Source organism: Danio rerio, chromosome 14 (assembly GCF_052040795.2).
Source record: "Danio rerio strain M-AB ecotype USA chromosome 14, GRCz13ab, whole genome shotgun sequence".
NCBI classification, from domain to species: Eukaryota; Metazoa; Chordata; class Actinopteri; order Cypriniformes; family Danionidae; genus Danio; species Danio rerio.
Window position 1 is genome coordinate 43,168,805 of NC_141034.1, and position 13,493 is coordinate 43,182,297.

General features: G+C 38.2%; 1 protein-coding gene across 4 annotated transcripts in view; it reads right to left on the minus strand.

The window, feature by feature from the left end:
* The window catches only part of btk (Bruton tyrosine kinase), a 40,354-nt gene that overhangs the window by 3,356 nt on the left and 23,505 nt on the right, over positions 1 to 13,493 (minus strand). For 3 of the 4 annotated variants that reach the window (XM_087281850.1, XM_087281851.1, XM_087281852.1), the window contains exons 9-15: positions 12,319 to 12,373; positions 9,685 to 9,767; positions 9,104 to 9,231; positions 6,320 to 6,394; positions 4,444 to 4,615; positions 1,305 to 1,521; positions 1,154 to 1,218 (exon numbers count right to left, since the gene is read on the minus strand). In XM_087281850.1, the coding sequence (XP_087137976.1) occupies positions 1,154 to 1,218; positions 1,305 to 1,521; positions 4,444 to 4,615; positions 6,320 to 6,394; positions 9,104 to 9,231; positions 9,685 to 9,767; positions 12,319 to 12,373 (795 nt within the window). Of the gene's footprint in view, positions 1 to 108; positions 1,219 to 1,304; positions 1,522 to 4,443; positions 4,616 to 6,319; positions 6,395 to 9,103; positions 9,232 to 9,684; positions 9,768 to 12,318; positions 12,374 to 13,493 lie in introns of all 4 variants that reach the window. The other variant, XR_015507832.1, reaches the window with a different exon arrangement.

Below are 13,493 nucleotides of genomic sequence, written 5' to 3' on the forward strand. Positions count from 1 at the left end.
CGGGAGGATGGGGGAGAAGTTAAAAGTGCTTTTCAGTCTATTTGGACACAAGAAATGGAGGAAAAACGAGTGGAAATTTGGTCTGAGCAACCGGGCAACCTAAACCACGTCGAAAAAAAAAAGTTTGAGAGAAATTGCTAATGTTAGTTCCCTTTAAAGTCATGTGAGTAAAATAAGTAGATTTTCTACCCCACTAAAGTCTTCTTTCTCATTATGTAGTTAATAATAAAATATATAGGCTATTACGTGACCTCGTGTTTCCATGTCACTACTCGTCTGTGTTTGTTTGTGAAACGTAGTTTAGACAAAGTTGTCGGCGATTCTTCCTATTGTAAAGTCATGCAGTTTGAAACCCTTTGTCGCCGATCCATCTTGCAGTGTAAACACACCACCAACAAAAACGCTGTCCCAGACAGTCATGCAGTGTGAAAACATCCGTGACACGACTACTTTGAAAACCATGCAGTCTGAACTTGGCATTAGAGAAAATAAGTGATAAGTGGTAAGTAATAGTTTTTGGGATACTACAATCTTAAAATTAATTCAAACTGGAGACTTTTATTTCAGTTTGTTATACTTTCAACTGAAACAGAATATTGAGTAGGGGGCGGAGCTTTCTTTTTCACATTATTCTCTCAAAGAAAACTAACAGTAAGAGGGGCGGGGTTAAGAATATTACTATGCAGTTGCTGTGTAAGTCAAGTTGAGGTCAACACAAAGAAGATCCAGTTTTTGATTTGATTTGATTGATTACCAAAACAAAAAAAGAAAAAATTCAACCTGGAAAATCAACATGGATTATTAATACACCTTAAAATATGTGAGCTAGCAAAATAAACAGTCTACATTTTGATTTCACAAAGACCAAACTAAAGAACCATAGATGGAATGAAAAGGTTCCATCATTTTTAAAGGTTCCTCATGGAGCCATCAATGGCAATAATATAGAACCCTTATTTTTATAAGTGTTTTCACACACACACACACACACACACACACACACACACACACACACACACACACACACACACACACACACACACGCACACACACATTCATACACGCGCAGATTCATTACACATTAAGTAAAGGGAACATGACAAATTATATCATATGATCACATGGTCTCTTTAAATACTTTTCATCCAATTACCTTGACAATCCAAAATCAGTCACTTTAATTGTTCCATTTGAGTCCACTAAACAGTTCCTTGCAGCCTGGCAGGACAAAAACAAAAACAAAGGATTTTAGAAATGTTGATGGTAAAACGTCTCTTCCGATTGGCAGTGAATATTATACAAACCAGGTCTCTATGGATGAACTGATTGGCCTCTAAGTATTTCATGCCCTCGCTGACATCTTTGCACATCTCAAGAAGCACAATACTCGTGGGGTTTGAGAGACGCTCTTGCAAGTAATTCAGCAGACATCCATTTGCGAGATATTCTGTGACTATGTAGATGGGTCTTTGTTTCGTGCACACACCATAGAGCTGTACCAGGTTTCCGTGACAGAGTTTCCTAGAGGTTTACAGCAAAAGAAATTATATATTACTGATAAAAACATGAATGAAAATAAGATATAATAATGTTTATAAGATGCAGTCATTTTTGCCAACAAATTAAACTCTGGGGCAGCACTGTAGATCAGTGGTTAGCACTGTCATCTCACAGCAAGAAGGTTGCTGGTTCAAATCTCGGCTGGACCAGTTGGCATTTCTGTGGGGAGTTTGCATGTTCTCCTCGTGTTCGTATGGGTTTCCTCTGGTTGCTCCAGTTTCCCCCACAGTCCAAAGACATGAGCTGCAGGTACATTGAATAAACTAAATTGGCCGTAGTGTATGTTTGAATAGTGTATGGGTGTTTCACGGAACTGGATTGTAGCTGGAAGGGCATCTGCTGTGTAAAAGATATGCTGGAATAGTTGGTGGTTCATATCGCAGTGACGTCCTCTAGAATAGAGATTTTGGAAAATGATTAAAGGGGTGGTCCAGAATGTTATTTTTAAGGCTTGGTTGTGTTAATAAGATGCAAAGCAATGTGTGCTCATGTTTAACTTGAAGGAAATCGTGTTATTTTTTCATAAATCTCACTTTGATTATACACAGCTACTCAGCTAACATGAAAACGACTGTCATATTTCCTAGTTCCTCTAAAAGGCCCACCCTCAAGTGACTCTGATTGGTCATCATCATAATATGCTGTGATACGCCGATTGGCTTCACGTCACGCCCTGACAAGCACGCGCGTTTTGTGTAAACAGTCAGTCAGTCAGTCAGTCAGTCAACACGTGTCTGTAACGAGTGAAAATGGGATGCGGCTCCTTTAACTGTTTCTGTGCCTTTTAGTGTGTTTATGCGTGTATACGATGAAGTATTTGTAACACGAGAAGCGCATGTGCGCTGGAGAGATTTTTATTGTTCTTTTTCTCTCATGCTCGGATTAAGTTATTTTCTGTGGTGACAGAATAAAGCACAAGATGTGAGATGAGACCTTTGTGAGCCTGGATTGATTTGTTTTTGATGTTACACTCCAGTTGGGAAATCATTGCTGTATTTTTTTTAAATCAATGCGTTACAGGACGTCTTTCATGCATATGCGGAATATGCCCGTGTAAGTAACATGAATCGTTCACATATCTTTTGCGACTTTATTGTCCGAGTTGTAAAACGCATAGCATAGCTGCCTATAGAGAGAAATTCTGCCGTCTCACACAGAGAGACGCAGGTGCTGGCCAAGAGTGCGTGTATGTGTATGTGTGTGTGTGCGTTTACAGCCGTTTGATAAATATGGATTTGTAACGTTAGCTAAGTCGTTAGCGGTTACCATAATTTCCCGTTGTTTACATCTTTGCTACAACACACCGTTAAAGTTAGACACTGTACATGTCATGATCAATTTTAACAAATAAAAACACTTACAGGTCATGACTCAGAGTTCACAGCGTCTCCTTGCTCCATCTTTGAGGAGATTTTAACTGAATCCAGCACTGAACTGGGAGAGATTCTGGAAGCTGTGTTTTGTCAAATCATGCTTGCTATGTATTTTATAGTTCTCTGGAACATAATTAATATTGAACTGTAAGCACTTCTGTGTTTGGGTCGTGTCATTTGGAAGCCCAACAACAGAAACAGAACAGCTCTGTGGAAACAGCAGGATGGCATTTCTCTCTCTGCAGTAACGTTACAGCGCCTCTGGCCACGGCCTTTACCTGCGCAGTGTGGGATGCGCAATAACGAACTTTTGTGATCTCACAGGGGGCGGAAGTATTTTTTGTAGTCCCCAAAATTCGTTAATTGTAGGCGTTGCTAAGCTAACTCTGTACAAATCAAGGTCTCCCTTTGCATTAAACTTTGAATATTTTACATTCAGAGATGCTGTTTATGTTCACACAGCTACATTACACATCAACTGAAGTTTAAAATATAATATCGTAGTGGACCACCCCTTTAAATGAATAAAGGATTGAAACCACTTGAGGGCGAGTAAATATCAATTAAATTGTCATTTTTGGGTAAACTATCCCTTTAACCGTCACACCAATAAATAATATATGATAAAAAAATATGATATATAGTTTGTCAAGATTAGTTGTGGTTTGTACCAAAATTATTAAATATGTACTGAATCATCCAGTAAATGGACTTCTTATAATCCCAGATATGTTCCAATGTAAAAGTTTAAAAAAAAAAGTCAATTGCTAAAGTTGTATTTTTTATAAAATTTACATTAAAACTTAAATTTAATAAAATCTTATTACAATTTAATGTAACTGTTTCCTATTTTACATAATCTGATAAGCTTTATTGCTATTTAAATAATGTTTCTTATAAGTTTCAACACAAAAAAAACAGTCGTGCTGTTTAATTATGTCCCTAATTATAATCACAATTATGTTACCATTTAAAGGTTTGAGTTAAGTGTCAAATGTTCAAGAAAGCTGTATTTTTTATCCAGTAAAATGGTAATATTACAATATAATATAACTATAAATTTTAATTTTATTTTAAACATTCTTATTTGATTATTTGGTGCTGAACTAACGTTTCTTACAATTATCAACGCTAAAAACAAGACTTATTAATGTATAGCGGAATGAACCGCCAACTTATCTAGCTTTTGTTTTGCACAGCGGATGCCTTTCCAGCTGCAACCCAGCACTGGGAAACACAGATTCACATTTACACACTCACTACGGCCAATTTAGTTTATTCAATTCACCTTAATCGCATGTCTTTGGACTGTGGGGGAAACTGGAGCACTCAGAGGAAACTCACGCTAACACGGGGAGAACATGCAGGCTCCACACAGAAACTGGTCCAGCTAGGATTTGAACCAGCAATCTTCATGCTGTGAGGTGACAGTGCTAACCACTGAGCCACCATGCCACCTCGTTCAATAGCAATTGTGTGAAACAATCCAGACTCCAACGGTTATGCTTACATCATGACCTTGGCCTCTTCAATGAAGTCGTCCTCAGACATCGAGCCCTCTTTGACCATTTTAATGGCCACGTCGTGACGGCCTTGCCATTTCCCATACTTTACCACACCGAACTGACCATTTCCAAGTTCTCTGATAAATGTAAGCTGGCGTGGATCGATCTCCCAAGATCCTGAAACAACGGCAGGAGAAACCGTTAGCATACTGTTTTAATCTAACATGATTCAGTTAGAAATATAAACAGTCAAGTAATGCATTTGCTATACATATACGATACATGCACTTCTTGGAGAATGAACAAATCCCAGCAGCCACCAGATGTCACACAGACGTAAAATTGACGTTGGACTCCAACATCAGACTATCTTTGAATTTTGCACCCGCTTTGAATGTTATCACCCGACTGAATGGCCATTATCAGTGGTTATCAGCTGATAGATATGGGCCAGTAGGAGCATTCTGCGCCTACTGGTAGACTCAGAAGGCTGTTATCATCCATCTACATGGTTAATCAGCTATATAATAGAGAAAACTCCAAATCTAGATCTGCTTTTACATTACTGTGGCGGTTGGGTTTAGGGTTGGAGTAGATATTAATAAAATACAATTAATAGGAAATTTAATAGATAATATAAATAATTCTCTTTAACTTCCGGCCACAGCCGTATGTAATCTATAGCTCATTAATCAATGTGGATGGATGATAACAGCCTTCTGAGCCTGCCAGCAGGCACAGAAGGCCCCTTCTGACCCATATCTATCAGCTGATAACCACTGATAATGCCTATTCAATCAAGTGATAACATTTGAATCGGCTAAATTTTGGTTGTATATGAAAATTGGGTTGATGCCAGAACCCAATGTCATATTGAGGTCAAGATGAATTTTAGTTTGTTCACAGCACAACATAAAATCAACCAAAGATCAAAAACTAATGATGTTAGCTTTTGACATTGTATGGACGTCACATTATGACATTAAATTGGCGTTGAATTTTAGTTAGTTCATGACACAACATAAAACCAACCAAAGATAAACGTCTACCAACGACTACCGACTTTGACGTTGTATGGATGTCATTTCATGACCTTAAAATTAAATTGGATTTTAGTTAGTTATGGCCACAGCCTAAAATCATCCAAATATCAATGCCAGATTACATCAGTGTTAGATGTCAGCAGATAGTAGGAATTAGACAAATACTGCAAACTGACATTACATTTTTGTCACGTGACATCGCAACCGAAATAGAATTAAAGATCAACGTCATATGCATACCTGTCAACCCTCCTGTTTTTCCTGGGATTCTCCTGTATTTTACAGTTCTATCCTACTGTCATCCCATATAGGTATTTTCCCGTATTTTTAGTTTTTCTCTGAAGGGTGGCAATAAACATTAAAGAGCCGAGCTCCGTATACTCAACCCATACCACCGAACCACCAGGGGCCTCCCCTTGCTCTTAAATATGAGTCTGTTCTGTGCTTTCGCTTTGTTTAGGCATGAAAACACTTTGAAATAAAAATAAAAACGACGGGATTACCTTTCCTATTTATTACGGGTGCCGTCTCCTCATTTGCAACCCTCAAAACAGTCAAATTGACATGACTGTCAGCTGACCCGTTCCAAAGAGATAAATAGATGCTGTTTCCTAAAAGAGTTCTGTACTCGCGATTTGAAGTGGAGCAAAAGTCTGGGTTTTGGGTATGTGTTTAAACAGATATACACATAATTAATAATAATATTAATTATTATTATTAATATAATAATGGCATATCCCTTATTTTCACATCCCAATGTTGACAGGTATGCATATGATGTGCCTCCTGGGATTACTTTTGCGATGGTAGTTGATTCCTCTAGCAAATGTATACTCACCATAACCCAGACCAGCAGTGCAGGGAGCATTCTGAGCCCGATTAGACACAATGTACTTTAGTCTGCTCACGAGACCTGTAAACAGATTTGCTTTGATTAAATGTCTTATGCACTAGTATTTTTTACCCTGTGTGTGTTTTTACAAGGAAGAGTTTGAAATGACTGAACATTTGATGTCTATGGAACACAAAAATGTCATCACGCACTTGGACGCATTCAGGATTTTCATGAGAGTATATTGTGTTCTTCAATAATTTGCTTAAAACCATCATTTCTAGTCATAGAAAAGCAGTTAAAGCTTATCTTAATCAGCAAATGCTGGGTTCTCGAAAGCATGTGTCATTTACATCATAGATCCTTTAAAATATTTCCAAGAGTTTTGCATGTCTGTCTGTTAGTGTGGGAACATTAACATTCCATTTTCATGGTGTTGAACAAAACAAACTGTTATTGGGTGATTTACATGCTAGTGAAAGGGCCCTATCATTCACCAGGCGGAATAAGGCGCAAGACATGACAAGAACAGTAATTATTATGTTTTGCACCACGTTGTTTATATATTAAATCCATTTGCACTACACTGCAAAAAATCTTATGCAAAAATTTTTTTGTCTTGTTTCCAGTCCAAATATCTAAAAATTCTTAAATCAAAAAGCATTTCTAGACAAGCAAAACCTATTGTCTTGTTTTAAGGAATAATATACCAAAACGAAGTAAGGTTTTCTTTAAAACAAGCAAATCAATCTGCCGATAGGGTAAGAAAAATTATCTTATGTCAAAAGGAAAAACTAAATTATTTAGCTCACCCCATTGGCAGATTATTTTGCTTGTTTTAAAGAAAACCTCACTTTTTTTACCAAACTTCGTGATTATTGTATATTTATTAGTTTGCTGGAAATTAAAACTGAACTTCAAAATAGTTTTGAAACAAATCTGTGCGATTAACAAACGAAATTAAATATGTAGGCTAATGGATGTCTTCAGTGGAATGAGATTCAACCGTTTCCTTATCCACGAAAGTAAAGGAGTAAAGTAAACGTAAGGCCGCGTTTATTTTTTTCAAGCGAATGCTGCGGGGCGGTGTGACGCTGTTCCCTATTGCGCTGGCCGACCGCTTACCTCCTTGTGGAGGGCTTCCCTGCTGCAACCCGTTTGTCCACTCAGCTCACCGTGTACGTCGGCAGGCTCGAGATGCAGAGAGGAGTCGACCACGGCGATCGGTTTCGAGTCCGGGGAAGAGCGGTTCCAGCAATCAGGTAAGACAAAAACAGAATCCCAAAAATTAAGTGAACGAGTTTCGTAACAGGGTGAGAACGCGGTGAAATCCGAAAACGTGGTAGAAAAAAAAAATCAGGGCTTTTATTTTTTGGACGGCTTTTCGTAAACTGTTGCTCGGGTTTAGGGAAGCGAGCGGGTGGGTGGGTCGATCGGTAAAATTGGTTGGGTTCAGGGAAGGAGGAGGGCGGGTCAGCCGATTGGCCGGTCGCACAGTCAATCATCCGGTCAGTCAGACAGCGGCCTCTGGCGGGTTCACGCGAGAACAGCGCGGGCGCGAACCGCACTCGCGAGAGGCGTCTGAGATGTGAAAAAGCGCACGACAGCGGCCTCTCGCGGATTCGTAAAAACAAAAACTGCAGCCGTACGTACCCGCCGGAACGTATTCCGCGGTCTCCAGAAACGCCCGCGGGACTACGTTTCCACAATGAGCCCGGGTTGCTTTTTAAATGTTTTCTCGCTTGTGAAGTGTTCAGTTTTTCCACTTACAAAATCCACCATGTAAATAGCAAATGCACTATGGTGCGACGCAACTGACTCTGATTGGTTTAATGCACGTTATGCTCAAAACACATCCATAACTCATTAAGAGAATAAGCACAACCCTGTTTGACCATGTGCCAAGGCGCAAAGTGTATTTTTCCATCCTTAAAATAGCAAAAGGGATTCAGACATGCCCTTATTGCTTTTGTGCCATGCGCTTTAGACTTTGCGCCTAGATCGTTAAAATAATGTCTAAAGAGTTTCTGGGCTGAAAGTGTCAAGACCTTTAACTGTGAGTCTAAAAGTATGGCCATAGGTTATTCTAGGCAAAAATACAACCAACCAGCATGCATCAGAATAAACAATATGACACTAACAAAATAATATGAGATGTAATTATTTTTTCAAATATTTCAAAGATGTCCAGTGTATTTTAAAAATACGACATTAAAAACTTTTTATGAACTTTTACTTTTTATAGAAGTAGAATTCCAAAAAGCTAAATAATAATAATAATAATAATAATAATAAAGCAGAACAGTTGAATGCAGCACAAGGAAAACACAAATAATTAAGTTATTTGTCACTATAGTTTATTGTATTTTTCTTAAAACTGAAAAAACCCTGCATTGTTAACAATCGATGATGGGAAACTGTTTTGCTGTTTACTGGCACAGAATGAACTACTTATCTACTGTTTTCTTCAGAAAACACACACAAGGGAAAAATCATTAGCATTTAGCATTCGAATGTGCTATGATTTGTTATTCATGCAGCTTCTTGATAACAGCATGCGTGTCGCAGTGGTCACACGGTGATTGATTGCGAAGTCATTTGCATATTTGGTACCCACCAAACGTCAAGATTTTATCTAGTCAAAATCTGACACAGTGACTGTAGCTAACAATAAAAATCATGCAGTCTGAACGGGGCTTTAGGGACTGTCATTGTCAAGGCCTTACCTGCCTTGCCTATTGAAAAATGGCCCCTCTGAGTGTGGCTACCCAAGACTGAGGTGATATTTACCTGCGGCATTGTGCTGATGGTAATTAATAAGCTCTGGGATATTGGTAAAGTTGTGCTTCTCCGCTAGATAGAACTGGCCGTCTGCAGTGAGCAGTATGTTGTAGTGTCTGCAGCTGCCAGAAGTCTCCCTGCAAGACCAGAAATGAAGTTCACACTTTACAGTAAACTTATTAAATATATTTACTAACATGAACTATTAATGAACAACACCTGTACAGCATATTAATCATAGTTAAACTCTTACTTATGCATTATTATAATCCACATTAATGCACCGTGAGCTAACAGTGATCAACTTTATCTCCCATTAACTGACTTAACAAAGATGAATAAATACTGTTTGTGCATTATAAATGTATGGTCTTATTGTAAATTCATACCCACATGATCAACTCAGGTCACCGTTGATCTTACAAAGGGCAATTGAGAGAGCGACAACAACAATCTCGTGACAATTTACACAGCGTGACTTTTCCTACTTTGCATGGAGGGATTGATATCTTTGTTCCGGCTGGGTCAGTTTTCCACTTTCATTTCGATAAGTTAACAGTGAAACAAATGTGTAACTTGATCAAACTCACCCTCCAGCCTTGGTGAACACAGAAACAGTGTATTTTCCAGTGAATTTGCCAGAGTCTCTCACCAAGAAACCGCCATCTTTGTTCTATGTTGATTTAAAAAAAATGTTGCATAGTAAACAAACATATATGGTGAATTCAAGTTGATTTCACACAATGGTTTAATAGGGTAAATGCAGAAGTATGCAAAAGGACTTAAAATTTTTCAGTAACTTGGGTGGGTCAGACGTTTCCGAAGAACTGTGTGTGGTTACAAAATTTGCGAGTTTAAGGTCTGTTTTCTTTAAAAATCAACGATCTTCATTGCCTGATTGGTATACGATATAAAGTCGGTCTTAGATTGAACAGGAAGCACTGCATTAAATGACATTTTCCCACGCCATGTCTTTAAAATATGAAAATGTATTTTACCTCAGTATATTTTAACGGAGTTTCTGCGCTCGCCTGCTAATGCTGATCTGATCCTGATGGGCATGTGCGTGTAAACAGCTTTTCATCTCGTTTTAAGCTTGAATGCTGAAGTCTATTTAACTAATTATACACTCAACGGCCACTTTATTAGGTACACCTTTCTAGTACTGGGTTGGACCCCTTTTTTGCCTTCAGAACTGCCTTAATCCTTCGTGGCATAGATTCAACAAGGTACTGAAAATATTCCTCAGAGATGTTGGTCAATATTGAAATATTTGTCAGCTGCACATCCATGATGCAAATCTCTCTTTCCACCATATCCCAAAGGTGCCCTATTGGATTGAGCTCTGGTGACTGTGGAGGCCATTTGAGTACAGTGAACTCATTGTCATGTTCAAGAACCCAGTCTGAGATGATTGGTGCTTTATGACATGATGTGTTATCCTGCTGGAAGTAGCCATCAGAAGATGGAGACACTCATGCTCATAAAGGGATAGGCATGGTCAGCAACAATACTCACACACCATGCTCAATTGGTACTAATAAACCCAAAGTGTGCCAAGAAAATCTACCCCAGACCATTACACCACCACCAGCAGCCTGAACCACTGATACAAGGCAGGATGGACCCATGCTTTCATGTTGTTGAGGCCAAATTCTGACCATCCGAATGTGGCAACAGAAATCGAGACTCATCAGAGCAGGTGACATTTCTCAAATCTTCTATTGTCCAGTTTTGGTGAACCTGTGTGAATTGTAGCCTCAGTTTCCTGTTCTTAGCTGATCGGAGTGGCTGCTGCTGTAGCCCATCCGCGTCAAGGTTGGATGTGTTGTGCATTTAGAGATGCTCTTCTGTATACCTCGGTTGTAACAAGTGGTTATTTGAGTTACTGTTGTTACCTTTGTTGTTACCTTTCTATCAGCTCGAACCAGTCTGGCCATTCTCCTCTGATCTCTGGCATCAACAAGACATTTGTGCCCACAGAACTGCGCTCACTGGATATTTTCTTCTTTTTCAGACCATTCTCTGTAAACCCTAGAGATGGTTGTATGTGAAAATACCAGTAGATCAGCAGGTTCTGAAATACTCAGACCAGCCCATCTGGCACAAACAACTATGCCATGTTCAAAGTTACTTAAATCCCCTGTCTTCCCCATTCTGATGCTCGGTTTGAACTACAGCAGATCGTCTTGACCATGTCTACATGCCTAAATGCATTGAGTTGCTGCCATGTGATTGGCTGATTCAAAATGTGCGATAACAAGCAGTTGGACAGGTGTCCCTAATAAAGTGGCTGGTGAGTGTATTTTATTTGGATTACAACATCGATTCTGTAATAGGGACCATATGAATTGAAAAAGGTCACATTAACTGTTCACCGGAAGAGTATCTAATCTAGCTGTGCATATACCCTATTTTGGTTTTTGGAAGAGGATGGAAGAGGATGGGGGACACACAAAATGGGGGATATGTTTTTAAATCAAATGTCATTTTCTGTATTAACAAACATTTATGGAACATGGTGATAAAAAACCCAGGAAACAATTAGGCAGATTAAACAAATTTAATTTAAAATTACATGTAAATAAATTATGAACTATTTTGTAATATCAATTACTAATATAATATAGAAGATATGCAAAGCATATCTCAGCAGCAAACTTAATATGTAGGCAAATGATATGAAAATATTGATCATTATTAAATGTCTTTCATGCATAAACCCCCTTTATGATCATTTTCTGTGCAGCACAAACCATTAGACTAACATAATCAGGTATATTCTGTAAAATATAATAATATGAAGGGTTCAGATGCAAAAACCTCTAAATGCCGTCTGAAATTTTCTTTTAGAGTGGGCGTTTTGATCAGGCTCCTGTGTGTGGGTTTAGTAGTATCACTTTTATGGCAAACAGTAATTCCTTTTTATGGTCTTTAAAGTGAAATATCTCAACATAAACAAAGGAGGCTGACAAAAAATACTCACTTTTGATGGACATTTCAGACGGCACTTATAGGTTTTTGCATCTAAACTCTTCATATGTTAATAATAATATTAAAACAAACTATATGATTGTCTAAGCCTAATACAGGGGGGATTTTGAAGTCTCCAGACGAAATTACTCTCCTGGTTGTCCCACATTTAAATAATCATTACAATGTAAAAGTTACAGACACATTAATAAACCAATCATGTCATTGTGCCACCACGGCTCCATACTTACTTCTGTTTTTAGTAAATTTTCTGCCTGACTGCGGTTGATGTTCTTGCAGTACCAACTGTGAGATTGAGAGAAAATTCATGATTAAAAAAGTTTGAAAGGTTCAAAATGTTGCTGAATGGACAGTTGAAGTCATAATTATTAGCCCTCCTATCAATTTTTGTTTTCTTTAGGCTAAATTGGCCGTAGTGTATGAGTGTGAATGAGTGTGTATGGATGTTTCCCAGAAATGGGTTGAAGCTAGAAGGGCATCCGCTGCTAAAAACAGTCTATGCTTAAAACATATGCTGGATAATTTGGCGATTCATTCTGCTGTGGTGACCCCAGATTAATAAAGGGACTAAGTCGAAAAGAAAATGAATGAATGAATATTTCCCAAATGATGTTCAACCGAGCAAGGAAATTTTCACAGTAATTCCTATAATATTTTTTCTTCTGGAGAAAGTCTTATTTGTTTTATTTCGGCTGGAAAAAAAGCAAATTTTAATTTGGAAAAAAACAATTTGAGGTCAATATTATTAGCTCTTTTAAGCATTATTGTTATTTTTTGATTGTCTACAGCAGTGGTTGCCACAATGGGGGGTGGGGGTGGTTGGGTTACCATGTTTTTACCATAACCTACAAAAGAAAAAAATGTCGGTAATGGTTACATTTTAAAAAACAACATGAAAATAAAAAGCCATCAATTTTGAGCATTTCAATTTTTCTTTGCGACTCCAGGGGTTATAACGTTACATTAAAGACACAGCAGTAGCATCTGATGCAGCGGATTAATTTTATGGCACCATGTTAAACTTTCTGACTCCTTTACGGCACTCATGAACAATAAAAATAAATACAGACCACAGCTGAACATGGAGGATGATCTCCAAATGGTGTTCTCCAAAACTAAACGAAAAATAGACTTGGGCCTATTGTGTGCACCGTTGTGTGCAAGGTTTATATACTTATAACCACCTCAGAGAATATAGGGGGTCATGAGTCACTGGCATCGCTATTTTTGGAGTCACGGGCTGAAAAGTTTGGGAACCCCTGGACTAGAGAACAAACCACTGTTATAGAATGACTTGCTCAATTATTCTAACTTGTCTATTTAACCTAACTAACCAAGCCTTTAAACTGTACTTTAAGCTAAATACTACCTCGAAATATATCTAGTAAAATATTATGTACTATCA